This window comes from Branchiostoma floridae, chromosome 14 (assembly GCF_000003815.2).
Source record: "Branchiostoma floridae strain S238N-H82 chromosome 14, Bfl_VNyyK, whole genome shotgun sequence".
In the NCBI taxonomy this organism is placed as follows: domain Eukaryota; kingdom Metazoa; phylum Chordata; class Leptocardii; order Amphioxiformes; family Branchiostomatidae; genus Branchiostoma; species Branchiostoma floridae.
The window spans coordinates 9,428,744-9,445,711 of NC_049992.1; the positions used below are offsets into that span (position 1 = coordinate 9,428,744).

The 16,968-nt window shown below is 43.2% G+C and overlaps 1 protein-coding gene across 1 annotated transcript; it reads left to right on the forward strand.

The window, feature by feature from the left end:
- Nucleotides 1-285: 285 nt before the first annotated feature.
- Nucleotides 286-15,529, forward strand: LOC118430095. The gene is made up of 25 exons (XM_035840804.1): nt 286-475; nt 900-1,073; nt 1,798-1,971; nt 2,143-2,316; nt 2,669-2,842; nt 3,108-3,281; nt 3,562-3,735; nt 4,006-4,179; nt 4,759-4,932; nt 5,435-5,587; nt 5,980-6,232; nt 6,697-6,767; nt 7,092-7,280; nt 7,551-7,700; nt 7,965-8,033; nt 8,501-8,614; nt 8,986-9,053; nt 9,667-9,923; nt 10,229-10,311; nt 10,578-10,715; nt 11,422-11,583; nt 12,325-12,551; nt 12,843-12,956; nt 13,337-14,620; nt 15,467-15,529. Exons 1-25 carry the CDS (start codon nt 286-288, stop codon nt 15,527-15,529), a joined length of 4,977 nt encoding a protein of 1,658 aa, XP_035696697.1.
- Nucleotides 15,530-16,968: the final 1,439 nt, after the last annotated feature.

The window sequence follows — 16,968 nt, forward strand, 5'->3', positions numbered from 1 at the left end:
TTCTTTGGAGGCAGTGGCTGAAAAAAAGTCCCACGTTTTAATGATTAGTCGGTTCTGTGATTTTAAAAGGAATGTAGTTTTGGGATGTCTACTAGTTGGTGAAAAGTTGGAAATATTGTTTTGAAAAAGGTCAAAAAGGTTGTTTCTTTCATCCTCATAATGGGGGCAGTTACATATAAAATGCATTTCATCTTCCACTGCATCCGTAGCACAGTATTTTCGTAATTGGTGTGAAGTTAGTGCGAAGTTATTTTGAAGCGATTGAGAACTGTAAAACATGTTTGTATGACCAAACCCTCAGGTGATGGCCATTGGTCGCAATGGGGCTCCTGGTCTGGCTGTGACGTCACGTGTGGTATCGGGAACCAGTTGCGCAGCCGCAGTTGCGACAACCCCCCTCCTGTCGGTGGCGGAGCGAACTGTATCGGTGATTCTGAGGAGACTCGGACCTGCGATACCGGACAGCCATGTCCTGGTGAGACGGCCATGTTGAGTTTACGTATAAAGAGATACATTGTATACGAAAAATAGCTTTCCTGACTTCAGGTGACATACGTACATGGACACCTGTAATGTTATAGAGTGATACATTCACCCTATGTGATATCTGATTCAGCTATCATACAAGGTGTGACGACGTATAAAGAGATACATTGTATACGAAAAATAGCTTTCCTGACTTCATGTAACATACGTAGATTGACTCTTGTATAGACATATTCACACATTGGCCAATGTACATCTGATTATGCTATCATAAAAGATGTGAAGACGTTTAGGACACTCGTTTATGTGAGTCGTCAAGTAATGGTTACAGTGACCATCACATCTTTAACTTCAAAGACATTTGCTTTAACGGATATAGAACGGACTCATGTGACACCGTTGGTTATTTCTAGTTGATGGGAACTGGTCACAGTGGACATCCTGGTCCGGTTGTGACGCCACATGCGGCTTCGGCAAACAGTCTCGCAGCCGCAGGTGTGACAACCCAAGTCCGCTGGGTGGCGGGGCGGGATGTGCCGGCGAGTCCGAAGAGACACAGGTCTGCGTCACCGGACAGCCATGCCCAGGTGAGCACATCATCATTTCCCGTCATACGTAGACGCAGGCAACAAAACGACCGGTGGCCGAAGAAAAAATATAGTTCCATAGACAACCGTTCTTCTGATAGTGATCTTGCCTTTCACGCACAGAGTGGAAGCACACAATGACACATGAGGACGTAGGTTCAAATCTTCGGACCAAGACACAGGCACTACATACAGTTCAGTGGTTAGGTTGTCCCTCGTTGGGGACGTGAAAAACAGACTTATCGATGTGCTATGTTCAGATGTTTCTTGGGGTGGAGTTACCAGTGCAATTACCTTCTCTCCATGTAGTCACGGGATAAGCAACGACAAACCTACTTTGTAGTATATGGTATACCATCCAACGTTGTTCATCACCAAGCAGATCCGACAATGGCAGGCATGTTGGCAAATGGAGATGGTTTGGGCACATGGCTACTGCCTGTAAACTCTTGACAATTGTCGGGAATCGTATGTCACTTAAGAAAATATATTAAACTTAATTTTTATGAGACATTTGTTAACATTTGCTACTCGTAAATGTTATTGATATGTACTTCCAGTGGATGGTAATTGGTCTCAGTGGACTTTATCACGACATAGACCAAGTGTCAAGTTCTTCAATCTTATTTGTCCAAGGAGCACAAAAAGAATGAGTTGCATGACCTTCACTCCATGGTCAAACAGACAAAGACTAGGTCCTGACAGGAGTTTTTTTCTTCTTCAGTTAACGGGAACTGGTCGCTCTGGACTTCCTGGTCCAGTTGTGACGTCACGTGTGGATTCGGGAACCAGTCGCGCAACCGCAGCTGTGACAACCCACCTCCCCAACATGGCGGAGCGAACTGTACCGGCACTTTGGAGGAGTTCCGCACGTGCGACAGCGGACAGCCATGTGCTGGTGAGTTTGTTTGTACCTGTGTGCGGTCCTATTAAGCAGGCTAGACACATATTTTAGAATGTAAATTAGGTGCGTTGATTTTTCGTCTAAGAGACTAAGATGAAGAAAGATTGCGTCGAACAGTCAGCTCCAGAAGTGTTGAAAAAGAACAATATGTGTTTTTTTTTTCAGTTGACGGCAACTGGTCGCTCTGGACTTCCTGGTCCAGTTGTGACGTCACATGTGGATTCGGGAACCAGTCGCGCAACCGCAGCTGTGACAACCCACCTCCCCAACATGGCGGTGCAAACTGTACCGGTACTATGGAGGACATTCGCACCTGCGACAGCGGGAAACCATGTGCTGGTGAGTGTGTTCATGAAGAGGAGGAAAGTCAGAAAATTATGACAATAATTTGCCAATAATTGCCAGCTTCTAAGTCATAGGGTCTAACGTTAACAGTTGTGATTGTGCCCTTTGGTTTTAATGTTTAATCTGAGCCTTCAATGCAAAAACTGATGGTAAGATACGCAATGTATTGGCACTTTTTGATTTGTCATTCGAGTGTGTTAAAAATTTAATCGGATTTGTTATTATTATTATTATTGGGCGGGCCGACTACTCACTCTTTGCAACCAGGGGCTGAATTGCTTTTTGGGCTTGTATTATGTAAACATTTTAAGACAGAAATCAGTAAGCTTTGATTAAACTTTTTCAGTTGACGGGAACTGGTCACAGTGGACTTCCTGGTCCAGTTGTGACGTCACGTGTGGATTCGGGAACCAATCGCGCAACCGCAGCTGTGACAACCCACTTCCCCAACATGGCGGTGCGAACTGTACTGGTACTATGGAGGAGTTACGCACCTGCGACAGTGGCAAACCATGTGCCGGTGAGTGTGTGCATTAAGAGGAAGGAAGAAATATGATATCGTCAGATTTGGTAAAGTAGCATAATATGCTGAATATCTCAAAACTTGTGAATGTGCCCTAGTGAAAAGTTTCAATTAGTTATATAGGCCGAGCCTTATGCAAAACTGATGATACACCTAGTGTACAGGCTCTTTGATTAATGTTGAGTGCGTTAGAAATTAAACCGGGTTTTGGCTTGTTTACGTTTTAAAACCAAACCAGTAGGCTTTGATTAAACGTTTTCAGTTCACGGGAACTGGTCACAGTGGACTTCCTGGTCCAGTTGTGACGCCACGTGTGGATTCGGGAACCAGTTGCGCAACCGCAGCTGTGACAACCCACCTCCCCAACATGGCGGTGCGAACTGTACTGGTACCATGGAAGAGTTACGCACCTGCGACAGTGGCAAACCATGTGCCGGTGAGTGTGTGCATTAAGAGGAAGGAAGAAATATGACATCGTCATGTTTGATAAAGTATACTATAGCACAATATGCTGAATATCTAAAAACGTGTGAATGTGCCCTATAGCTAGTGAAAAGTTTGGATCGATATTATAGGCCGAGCCTTATGCAAAACTGATGATCATACGTAGTGTGCAGGCTCTTTGACTTGTTGAGTGAATTAGAAATCAAATCGGATTTTGGATTGTTAACATTTTATTACAGAAATCAGTAGGCTTTGATTGAACGTTTTTTTAGTTAACGGGAACTGGTCACAGTGGACTTCCTGGTCCAGTTGTGACGTCACGTGTGAATTCGGGAACCAGTCGCGCAACCGCAGCTGTGACAACCCACCTCCCCAACATGGCGGTGCGAACTGTACTGGTATTGTTGAGCAACTTCGCACGTGCGACAGTGGACAGCCATGTGCCGGTGAGTGACTGCGACAATAACGTTACATGACATTGTCATTGTTGATAAGAGTAAATTTCTTACAGATCTTGCATAGCCACAGCACAGCAATTATCACATGCTACTGCCTGTTTACAAACATAATATGAGCCCTGGTCAAATGTTTTGTTTGCAGAATATAATCTACTCCGAAAGCAATATACTTTTTTTCATTTATATTTAAGTGCTTGCATCTGTAGTTTGTTGACGAGTCTGACACAGACTGCGTATTTGCATGCTGTCTGTTTGCAGTTGATGGAAAGTGGTCCGTGTGGAGTTCGTGGTCCACTTGTAACGTGAGCTGTGGTGTCGGGTACCAGACGCGGAACCGAAGCTGTGACAACCCAGAACCACAGTACGGCGGGGCCAACTGCACTGGGATCTCAGAGGACGAAAAAGCGTGTGATTTCCTGCCTCCCTGTGCAGGTATGCCTGACGACACCAATTGTAGTTACGTCCTACTTTACTATACTTTAATTGTAGATCCCCGAGCAAGCTGCAGTCAAACCTGTACTAGTAACGGCATTTGTGTATGGACAATCTAGCCATTGTGGCCAATTTCGGCGGCCACTTAGATTATTTTTCCCGTTGACAAAATCATGAAGTAACATTCCTAGTACTGTAAATGCATTTAAGTTCGCGGTGATTTAATTTCGCGGTAGAGGGAAAATGGACTTTTCGCGGTGGTTTTAATTTCGCGGTAGCACCATGTATTGTAGTCTCTTACTGTTATGGGAAAATGTTCGCGGTGGTTTAAATTCGCGGTGAAGCGGCCGCCGCGAAAACCGCGAACATTAATCCACCGCGAACATTTCTGCATTTACAGTATAGTGGCCACCATCGGATTCTGACCAAGTCCCTATCAGTCACTACAGATTACGAGGTTTGATTGCAAGGCAAAAGTTAATATTATGGCACTTACGGTAACTTCTGGTGTGGTGAATTGTAATGAAAAACATCACATAGTTCTAAGACTAACCTACTGTCCCATTATGTTTGTTACAGTTGATGGGGGCTGGTCTCCATGGACGTCCTGGTCCAACTGCAGTGAGACCTGCGGCAATGGCAGCAGGAACCGCAGTCGCAGGTGCGACCATCCGCTGCCCCAGCATGGCGGTGCCAACTGTACCGGTGATGCGAAACAGTCCCAAGCCTGTGGACAAGATCAGGCTTGCTATGGTAACTTTCTTTGCCTGGTTATCACAGCCCCAGTTCCTTACAATTGCTGTCCCTTCAGTTTTACTTTACTGAATGCGCCGATGTGATGGAATAAGTTGTTCTGCAAGACACCCAGTGTCGTCAACAACCTGCTGCTTTCAACTGCCTTTGTCAGGATGTGATGAACGCTTCTCCTCCTTGCTGCTGTTACAGCAAGGCGAATTCAGTCCTAAACATAGCTATAAGTCAATATCCCTCTTGACACTTACCTCTCTCATGACCTCAATGAAAAGTGAGCCTCTTGTGAGAGAATAAAGGTTCAAACAAATCAAACAAACCCTTGTCCAAGGTCTTATGATTCATATGATTTTCTTTATCCAGCATGTGCATGTACATGTACGTTTGTTGCTTTTGCTCATGTTCGTCCAACGTGGTTCATTTACGTGTACATTGAGTGTATTTTTGTTGTACATGTACATTTACAAATCATCATCGAATGCTACATATTTACCTTGTTCTGCAGTCCCAAGCGTCACATCTGATGCCAAGCCAGACCTTGTGGACAACGGCACTATCACAGACTCCACCATAGCTGTTACGTTCAGCGACCAGATGTTCTCTCTAGGCCTGGGAATGATCACCGATTTCACTGTTATTATAGCAGAAGATGTCACTGGTTAGTTAAACTTCATTATTCGTAGGTCATGAAGTAGTGGCATGAGAATAGCATGCAGTGTATAAAATCACATAATCTTTTTGATAAGGGTGTGGTTACATAGGTCACAATATGATTCTGACATCACATACATCGCACCACAGTCAATGATCTAAACTGTCTTTTCGTCAATAGGACAATATAATGTTTGTACGACACATGCATGGGTATCCAAAAAAAAAATGTTCCGTGTGTTCCGCGGTTCGTGTGGCGGTCTCAAGACGAGTGCGACCGTGCCCTAAAATTTTAGGATGATATAGTCATATAAAACTCAAGATTTACCAAACATGACAGATGCCTTCCAGGGAACTTCTAGAATGTACTTCGTATCTTCTGTCCATATCCCCATCCAGGTTTGCATGATTCTATGGAAACAGGACTCGTACAGAACGCGCAGATGTACAGCTGGTACGACGTGCAGGGACTCAGTCCAGTTCCACCCTATCAAGTGTCTAGCCTCGCCCCATATCCGTTCACCAGCAGCCTGAGGAAGAAGAGAAGCACTGAAAGTCAGGTTATAAGTTTCATCATTGGGGGAGAGAACTGCACGGATCCAAACGTTACCCTCTATTGCAATGGTCCACTGAAACCTGCCACTACATACAGGTATGTAGCACATTTATTGGTTAAAACCTCGTACATAAAAAGGAAGTCAAGAATCATGGTAACAGCACAAGTTTGTCTAAATTTTTCTATATTAAATCTTTCCGTGGAATATATTATCAAGGTTCTATGTGTGTGTTAAAGTAGGTTGTGTATTAAGAACTTGATATACTCGAATACCGGATTCGGACATTTGGACTCGTCTGCTGTTGTTACAATCTTTTGTTCGAGGACACAATATTTACTCAACTTCTGGTGCATTTCGCATCTAAATATGTGTTTTCTCAAGTGGGTATGACATAAACAAAATACAACACGGTGTATTCCGCATCACCCTCGGTCCCAGCCCTCCCGCGGGTCGGATCACCCTCCGGCCTTCGGGCGATCTTTCCCGCGGTCGGGCCGGAACCTTGGGTGATGCGGAATACACCGTGTTGTGTTCTTTATTAATTTTGTCTGACTTTTAGGGCAAAGATGAGGGTGTTCACCCCCAATGGTTACTATGCTGACAGTCACTACTCTGCTGCAATGAGCACGCGTAAGTATGTTTCCTAGATACTCAATAAATGATTTGTAAAAGCCACTACCAGTAGCATTCAGATTTAGACATACAAATGTTACTTTTTTTTTCTCTTGTGTGAAGATGTGAACTTGACACAAGAACTATCTTAGAATTGAACTTTGACGCTTTCACCAAGTGTTGTATGGGCATCTTCACTCATTACCCCAAAGCAATGCTTAGAGTTATATTTGCAAATGTTAGCCGTAACAGGTAATATTGTTGTAATATTGTATCTGCAAAGCTGGTGCAAATTTGTGCTATTTACTAAGATTATAACGGTTTTTCTTTAAACATGTACAGTTGCATATAGCTGGTCAGAATGGACGTCATGGTCCGCATGTACGGTCAGCTGTGGTGCTGGAAACCAAACACGACACCGTACGTGTAACACCGCTCCCGGCAACAACGGTACCAGTAACGTGGCCAACTGCACAGGAGATCCTATTCAAACAAGGACGTGTGTAGACATGTACATCGGGCCTTGTCCAGGTAGATAAAAGATACTTCTGTGTTGTTTTTAAATGCAGATATTTGTGAGGGAATGTAGATCACATTTCTTTGCATTTTGCTATCACGATATCTTTGAAAAACGCCGTCAACTATCAAATAAAAATCGGAGATTGCTTCCGTCATTTCGTATGTTTCATCGATGTGACATCCATCACTTAATTCTTCAGCATCACTAAAATGATCTGAGCTGACAGAACAAACTCAGGTGTGTTTTAGAAAGCTAAAATCACTGTCTTCTTTTTATCGAAGTCGATGGTGTTTGGTCAGCATGGAGTAGTTGGTCTACTTGCATCACCACGTGTGGACTCGGCAGCCAGGCACGGAACCGTACCTGCAGCAAGCCCCTGTACGGAGGGGCAAACTGTACCGGAGTCCGGGAAGAAGTACACACCTGTACAGGTATGATGGGCCTGAGATACAGTGGAAGCCTTTTCATCATATGCAGACAGACGATGGACACGTGACTCATAGTTGATCAACTTTTGCATATTGCATATCTATTGCTTGAATAGTCATGCATCCTCAGTCTCTGGATTTTGTAGACTTAGATCTTGTTAATCAATACTAGTATAGTACTAGTAACTACTACTACTTGGTGCTTCTTTTGCCCCTTTTGGCATGCAAAATTTTATTAATAATGATATATTGATTTGTCGTACTCAGGCCCACTGGAGCCACACTGCCCAACTAGTACTGCCGGCCCAACCGTCGCACAGACGACACCATCACCAGGTAGGTTACCTCACCGTCAATTGTTGTTTGGCATTTGCATGTACATGATGTCATAACCACATTTACTGTTTTTGATACTTTGTTGGTCTACAATACACTCATCGTACGCGTGTGCTGTGAACTGTTCAAATGTAATGTATCACATCGTCTTGCAGTTGTTTGTGTGTTACCATGTATTCCCATTTCAAAATATGAGCGATGCATGGTGTACGTAACAAGAAGCATTGCAAATTGGTCACCACCAATTTTCAATGGTTAAAAAGTCAATCAACAATGATGCCCATGTGCAAGAAAAGGCTAAGGATAGGCAAATATTGGACAATCTTGGTTCTCTCATCGAATTCAACGTCGAGCATTTCTACTAGTTCCCTACCTAGGCGTATTTTCTTGTTGTTCTTCTCCTTTTTCATGAGTACGTTCTGGTTTTTTAATAGACAGTACAAGTGTCTGTTCCATTTTGTTCCCAGACCCTTTGGCGCCGTCAGACGGCGGAACTATGGAAGAGTTTACTCGCTGGGAGACAGGGGAGGCGCTTCCTGAGAGTTATGACGCACAAGCAAGTCCTGTAGATATGTCAAAAGGTAGAAGTAGCGATGAAACAATCCAATACAGGTCCACCAAACCTCGGTAGAAATTAAAATGTAGAGCAAAAATCACCTCTCCTACTCGTTGAACTTGAATGGCTTAAAGTTTGGTTGAGAGGAGAAACTGGTTTATGGCAGCTGTAAAGCGGGAATCTTACTGGACTGCATGCAAGCTCACAGATTGACACCACTTTAAGAATTTGAATGTTCATGTCACGAGATACCCGTTAAAGGAATTTCACTTTCTATTCATCTTGTCACCACTTATATTTTTTAACACCCATTATTTCGTGTGCTGATGTGATACTTGATATGAAATCTGATCTTGCAACGATTTTGACATATTCCGCTGAACTTACGTCATGTAGGAGAGCCACTTCCAACATCATCTGGAGTGAAGTTGGAAAGCATTGGATGGCTGTCTGAGAAAACCATGGTAAGATCCAATAGAGTTGTTTATGCATTGCAAACGATAGCATTACTAGTATGTAGCAAATGGCAGGGCAGAATTGGAGGGGCTGGTCACCATATACATGTACATAATTATATACATATATATATATATATATATATATATATATATATATATATATATATATATATATATATTATATCAGGGCAGTGCAGGTATGCAGAAAAAAGTATTTCGAGCCCTGTATATTGTGTTTGAGTTAAAGAATAAACAGATCGAGCAGTACATGTAGTTTGCTAAGAAAGACCAGTTGAAGGAAAACATATACACTTGCCTTGCATACTGTACCTTAAAGTTGAGAAAGATATCACTCATTTTCACTCCCTTCCGTGACCCAGGATTTCAAAATAACGACCACCTTCACCGTTGCCTGGACAGACGAGCGGGAAGGAAAAAACTAAATACTTGCTTGCGAATTTTACGGATGAATTTCACTCCTAAATTGTACTACCTTCCAGGATTTCAAAATAACAACCACCTTCACCGTTGCTTGGACAGACGAGCGGGAAGGAAAACATTAAATACTTGCTTGCGAATTTTACGGAATAATTCACTCCTAAATTGTACTGCCTTCCAGGATTTCAACATAACGGCCACCTTCACCGTTGCCTGGACAGATGAGCGGTTGGCAGACCTGGGCGGGACCGGCTGGATCCCCGTGCCGAGTCACGTGTTGTGGCTGCCGTCTGTCCAGTTCGGCAGGACGGTCAAGGCCAGGTGGCCGGTCACAACAAGCTCCGTGATGAGGTCAGCCGGGGAAGAGGGCGACGGTCCAGAATTTGGAACTGTGTCAACTTGGTTGTCACCAGAGGGACAAATAAGTCACAGACTCAAGTATGCCCATCGTTGCTACTACTTTTCCCTGTGGTATATACTTAATATGTATATAATTATGGTGTAGTTGCAATAAAACTAGTAATCTGTAGATAGTATCTTCATAATACTTTGTCATATCATTGAGGACTTAACAGACTCGACTTAAGAAATACTTTTTAGAAAAAGGACTAATGTGGAAGATGGCCTTTGCTACTTCACAGATCGTGAAATGCACGCACCTCCACTTACTCTAAGCAATGTCTTCATGGATAAACACAACCACATTCACATGGCCTGTTCATCACATCATTTGATGTTTTTAGGAAGAAGCTGCGAGTATCGTGCTTGATGGACTTGAGAAACTACCCATTTGACAGGCAGACCTGCTCAATCAAACTCCATGGATGTGTGTATTACTCTTATCCTTAAGAATTTGAGCACAAATTCACTGGTGTGTCCTATGCGTAATTATGCTTAATCTCAACGGTGTGAAATTTCAGCTTTAATGTGTTGTTAACATTGTGCATGACTTCGGCTCAGTACATCATTAACATTAAAAATCTTTATCAACAACATTCATCTTTGGATTCATGAAACATTCTAAAGTTTTAACTTCATCAAAATGCCATTTTGGGGCCTTATCATAATTCCTGAAATTTTCTTTAACCAAAGATGGCGGGATAACGTTCCAAGTGTTTGTGGCTGAGGGCAACAGCGCGCCGCTTGCTCTAGACCTGACGGATATGGACTCTCAATTTGTCGTGTCAAAGACTGAGCTGTTAGCTACCACTGGGTCATTTCGTCATGAAGGTTAGTGTTTGTGTGTTTTCTTTATCGTATGGGTGTAACTCTCCAGAAAGAAAGACCGGTGGGCTTACCTGAACAAAATAAGAAGAGTTGATAGACCAAATGTTTGAACAAAAAGAGAAACTACTAGTATGACTGAAAATCACTCAAGCGTAAAAAAAATAGGTTACCTCAGCCCTGTAATCTGTATTGTCTGGGTAAAGCTTTATTAGAAACATATTCTAATGACGTCAATGCGTCATGGGGTACTTGGCATATTTAAGTTTTCAACTTCACTGGTACCTGGGTGAAACAAAATGTGAGTTCATTTCCAGTGTTACAGAATGCATATGTTAAGGCTAGCCTCTCATTTGTTGTCAAAATGCACGTAATCATATACATCTAACACGAAATGAACATACCGGTATATAGTGTAACGGTATGCTTTGATAATCTCCAAGCAGATCCCGCGTAGCATAAGACAGTAAGATAAGCTGGGGAAGGAGTTAAGCCGGCAGAGGAGTACAACACCTTCTTCCTAACGCAGTTTGAGTAGAGTTTGATTAGGCAACAATTGCCCGATAAGAGCCTTTGAGTTTTTCCGTCCTGCGGGAGATTCCGCGTGGCCTATTTATTTACTCCTCTGCCGGCTAAACCCCTTCCCCAGCTTATGTTACTGTCTTATGCCACGCAGGATCTGCTTGGATATTAATGCTTTGACACGTTGCAGGAGAAGGTTGTCCGTACTTCCATCAACAGTGTGACTTGGGAGCAGAGGCAGACTACTGCCCGACCCTGCGGTTCTGTGATGCCAGCGAGCCGGAGTGTAGGAAGTGTTCCACGTACTCTGGTACCTGTCAGGTCATCCAGAAGAATTGTGATCAATCTCAATGTAGGTGTACACTTCTTTATGGCGAAGCTCTCTAAGCAGCAAGCCAAATAGAATCTGGGCTCGAAATACTCTTTCTGCATAGCAGGTAACATCAAAAATCACCTGCATCAGACAAATTTTACCTGCGCCACTCTGAATTTAAGATGGATCATACTAAAATTATTCAGGAACCATTGCTATGTTTTCTTTTACACTTTATAGGTGGTAAAAGTCAATGCAGCTAATAACAATCCATATACACCATATACACATCATATGAAAGCAATGTATAAAACCCAGTACATGGACCAGTGTAGGTTAGGTGCAAGTAGACACCAGAAATACCTGCACAGCTCCAATTTTACCTGCACTAACCTGCATAATGCAGGTGGTATTTCGAGCCCTGAGAATAGAATATTTTTCATTTGCTTGGCCCCTTAACAAGCAACATATTCTACGTGTAACTAAAATGCACAAGCTGCTCAGCCTTCCATGTATTACTCACAGTTTCTGTTGGTTGTCAATGTTGTTTATCGCTCAGGTCTTTTGTATGAATCCATGTACACATTCCTTTTAGTATAGGTGGATTGTTGATTTTTCTATTTTACAATAATGGTTTTAGGAATCTCTTAGTGATGTCAAAATTCAAACGATCTTGACATAATGGTTGTTGTTGTTTTGGCACTACCTAATCTTTCATCAATGTAAGCCTCTTGAAAAGAATTCAATGCAATTGACGTACATACATATATTCACCTTCAGCTGACTCCCCTGTCGACTCGTTCTCGACTCTGGAAGCCAAGATCCACTTCAAACGCCGCCTGCCGTACTACATCCTGCGAGTCTACATCCCTACAGCTACAGTGGTGGCAGTGTCCTGGATGTCCTTCTGGGTGCACTACTCAGAGACGTCCGCTAGGGTCGGCCTGGGATGCACAACCTTCCTCATGCTTGTTCGTCTAGGCGGTCAAATTGAGAAAATGCCACATGTAGGCTCAATACTGTTTCCCATTTAACATACATAGTCAATGATTCAATTTCTATGATCAGGTTTTACATTTATTCATTTATCAATGGGTCTGATTGATCTACAGTAGAAGTCGTTTAATTGCACACTCCATTTGTCAGTGTATTTAGTGCAATTACACAACGGGTTTTGGATTCCATGCAATTAACAGAAGTGTGTGGTAATCCGTTTTGCAGTTAACTCCTGACTTCTACTGTATTTGTTTGTTTACTTGACTGATTATTTTTTTTTCTGTTATTTACTTTAACCTTAGATTTCGTACATACGAGCTATTGACCTCTGGTACGTGTTCTGTTTGGCCTTTTCGTTCATGGTCATCCTTGAGTATGCAGTGGTACACCACCTGCACAATCCACAGAACAGGAAGGTAAGACATCAGCTCAGCTTTCTTCTTCAGCTCTATCTGTGTCGTCTGGCAGGTAAATGACTTTTCGGTGTAAAACACATATGCTTCACAGGCAGACATGGTAATATTTCATCGAACGACATCTCGCATCTATTTATTAGTGCAACTCCATGCAGTTTTAAAGCAGTCTAGTACGGGAAGGTTAGTCCAAAGTTCTTGGTGAAAAACAGTTCCAGTCAACTATAGTTCTAAGGCAGAGGGAAAAAATCGCTTGCTGTCTAATTTCATCACCGCTAAGATATTCTAGGAATAGTGTTCCTCACAGAACTGATTCCTTGGCCTGATGTCATGGCACATGCAATGTTATAATTACGTCTGCCTTGTTTCTCTATTTTGCGTAGGCTAAGCAAACTGAAAAGAAGGAAATGAAAACCGGTGCCAACAATCGTACGATGAGGGAAAAGCAGTCCATTGTGGTTCAGTCAAGCAAATGCGTCGCACAAGAAGGCAACCAGATGTGTGTGCGACAAGCAAGTGCTGGGCGAAACAGGATATGGCCCTCATCCGACTCAGTGTCGAACCAACCAGTCCGGGCGCAGTCCCCAGGAAGGGACTCGATTGTTTCATCAACAAGCAAGCACACGTCCAAAACGTGCCAACGTCCAGACGACACAAGCCAAGAGGGCGAGGGTGATAACCGGGACAGCCAGGAAGAGGAGCCGATTGTGCTTCCAACAAGCAAACGAATTCAGCGATTGGTAAATCTGGTGCGTGCGCAACAAGTCAGTGGTAAACAAAACAGGGTATGGCCCTCGGCTGACTTGAAGTTGAACCAAACAGTCCGTGAGCATTCCTCAGGAAGAGACTTCATCGTTTCACCCACAAGTAAACACAATTACAAAAGGTCCCAGCACCAGGACAATACATGGAAAGACAGCGATAACAACCACACACAGGAAGAGCAGTTGATCGTGATTCCGCCAACAAAACGCTTTGTGAAGACAGTGAACCAAGTACGTTCAACCCTTAAAGAGGCAAACCCCAAGCCTGTCAAGGTACAGCCTTCGGGGTGGGAATTGGTCATTCCACCCACAAGGAAGCTTATATCCGTAACATCCCAGCGTAAAGAGGGCAATGGCAGAAAGACACAGGAAGATACTCCAACTTTGATACCACCAAGCGAACACCTCACTAAGACGACGAATCAGGTACAATCAACTGATAAGGACTCAAAGTCGGTTGGAGTGCAGAGATTGGGACAGGGTTTGTTAATCCCACCTTCCAGCACTTTTAAATCCAAGACATCCCAGGACCAGGACGACACAGGACAAAAGGCTGATGAGGAAAGCACCCTTGTCAACGAAGTTGGTGCAAATACTTTTCCTTTGACGGGGGGTCAAACAACGAGGAAGCGGAGGGGAGACCGCGGGATGCAGAAGCCAGAAGAGTTAGCGAAGAGGAACTTCGTCGCAACTGCTTTTTCCGAGCAGAAGATTCTACATCAGGCCAAAGAACCAACTGAGGGAACCCCAACTACCTCATCAGACAGCTGTGATGATCTGCAAGGATCTGTCGTGGATGAAAAACCAGCTGCACCCAAAGCGCGCAAGAAGGCAGGAAAGAGCCAACACAGCACGTACAAGAAACCCTGCAGCATCGATGAGTGGTCTAGAGTGATATTTCCAGTAGGGTTTCTGCTATTCTCAATTATATACTGGGTATATTATCTATACAGCTAATCCAGTAGTGTACATTATGCAGTTCTATATGCAGATGGTGGGATAAGATGGTGTGGAAATGTACCTGACACAAAGTATTTTTCTTTGTGATAAAATCTCAGGTATTGGTAAAATTTCAAGAGAACTCATGTATAGTTTAGTATATGTATGTCCTAAGTGTATATAGGGTGTTGTGTAGATATGTTATCAGTGATGGAAATATCCTTTTGCACACTTGCAAACAAAACCACATTTTCCTTGGTGCAACTAACTTTTAGGTCCAGGTAGCCCAGTGTGCTACTTGAAAGTTTGCAGTGGGAACACCGCTTTTCCCCCACCTGTGTGCATAGGCTTTTGTATTTATGTCTAGATACTAAGATGATTTATCAAAACATAACGTCATAAGTAGTTACATGTAACTGGAAGAAAAGATACATTAATGGATAAGTAACTGATTTCAAGAAAACAATAACTCGATCGGCAACCTCAAATGGTTGACGGTGGAACCTGGCCAGGCTTTTGACTCTGGTTGCCACCTAAGCAACATGACTGAAAAAGGATTTCCAGTACTGTATGTGCTTTAGATCTGGAAGCAAATGTCTTAACAGCCTCATCCTCCTACGCACGGTCCCCAACCGGTTAATCGCCTACGTGGGAACCCTGCTATCTGAAGGGGCACCCCCGTTACTGACCGCCCTGCTTATAAATATTAATGAGCTTACCCTTATATGGGAACCAGGCAATAAGCGCTCAATCAGGCCTTTGCGAGATCCCTTTTGAAAACTGAAAGGTTATTCTCTGATTGGCTGACAGCTAGTTTGTGGCTCACAGTCGGGAGTGGCCCTTCAGATAGCAGGGTCCCCACGTAGGCGATAAGCCTTACTGTAAATCATATATTGTAACGTTATATATGTCTACATTTTGTACATTTGTGTCTGCTGTTAATGTTGCAGATTCAAGCTTTCCCCCAAGCCCTAAGTTGTCTTTATATTAACAATTTAAGTAACCTCTTGCTGAATCTGTTTTAATAATTGGCCAGAGAACCATGAAAATTAATCAGTGTAGCCCCAAAAGATTATTACTATCGATTATGTATCCTTATGCATGTTTCATGACTGATAAGTTTTAAAGGGTATCTTAACGACAATCTCAAAATTAAGTTGGTCATGCTTGTTTTGCATGTGTACTGAATATAAAGTGGAACACAATTTTGCACCGTACACACTAAATGCAGTACATTTAGGCAATGACGTTAACGTCCTTGATTAAGGCTAAGGCTTAATTCTACCGTCATGTTCAAATCCATATAAAATGCACAATGATGCAAATTATCTGTTGTGTCATTAATTATAGTCAGTGTTCTAGCATATGTAGTCAAGTTAATCAGAAAGCAAAGAACAGATAGAGTCAAACTATGACATTTTTTTTAAGTTGTCCCATTGGCTACGGCCCGCGCCGCCGAGTTGTCCCAGGTGCCGAGTTGTCCTGATAGATCGATACCTGCATACGCAGATGTCTTCGATTGGATGTCTTGCAGTTTTGAGTTTGAGTTTATTTTGATCCACAATCAGCCTCATAAGAGGCTATTCTTCCTGTGGTCACATTCATATTTACACATTACATACCGTACAGTTAAAAACATACAGAGACATACAAAGTGACTAATCTCCTAGCAGATTCCTCCGTGGCAAGACAGTAACATAAGCTGGGAAAGGAGTTTTAGCCGCCGGCAGTGGAGTAAAATTGGGAGGAATCTGCTAGGAGATTAACATATTTCCTCATAGTCAATAATTACAGTCCAATTCTAGTACTTGCTAACTGTTGCCGGTGCTGTCCCACAACTGTGACATCCTGTACAGAAAGCGCCTTTTACGAGAGTTGGATTTTGGTTTCGGTAGTCTGATCGTGTTCATTCTGGTTGAGCGTGTTCGGTAGTGGTGAATCTCAGACTGGAAGGTGATTTCGTCGTGCAGAGCTAGCTTTTGATTGCTAAAATGGTGAGCATTATTCTTTCGAAAGTGGCAAGGCTTTTCTGTTGAATTCTGTCCATTACAGTCAGCCAGCCTAAATCATAGAGTCCACATGTGCAGTAAACCTGGCTTTCTGACCCAGTCCGATACTGTAGGGTCCCATCTATATGTGATCAGCCTATATAAAAAATTGGACGCAAAATATGAAACCAAGCCGAAGCTGTTACACAAGACGTCCTTGATGCAACACAAGGCGGATACTTTCTTTCCGGTGTGACAGCCGATCTCGGCCCCCCCCCCCCCCCCGGGGGGGGAAACCCCCAGGGGCCCCGCCCCCCCCCCGGG

Bases quoted from the DNA above. Each gene is read 5' to 3' on its own strand.
- LOC118430095 (XM_035840804.1), top strand. From the start codon at position 286: ATGACCAAACCCTCAGGTGATGGCCATTGGTCGCAATGGGGCTCCTGG. The intron at 1,972-2,142 runs GTGAGTTTGTTT...TTTTTTTTTCAG, and splicing joins CAGCGGACAGCCATGTGCTG to TTGACGGCAACTGGTCGCTC. The intron at 4,180-4,758 runs GTATGCCTGACG...TGTTTGTTACAG, and splicing joins TTTCCTGCCTCCCTGTGCAG to TTGATGGGGGCTGGTCTCCA.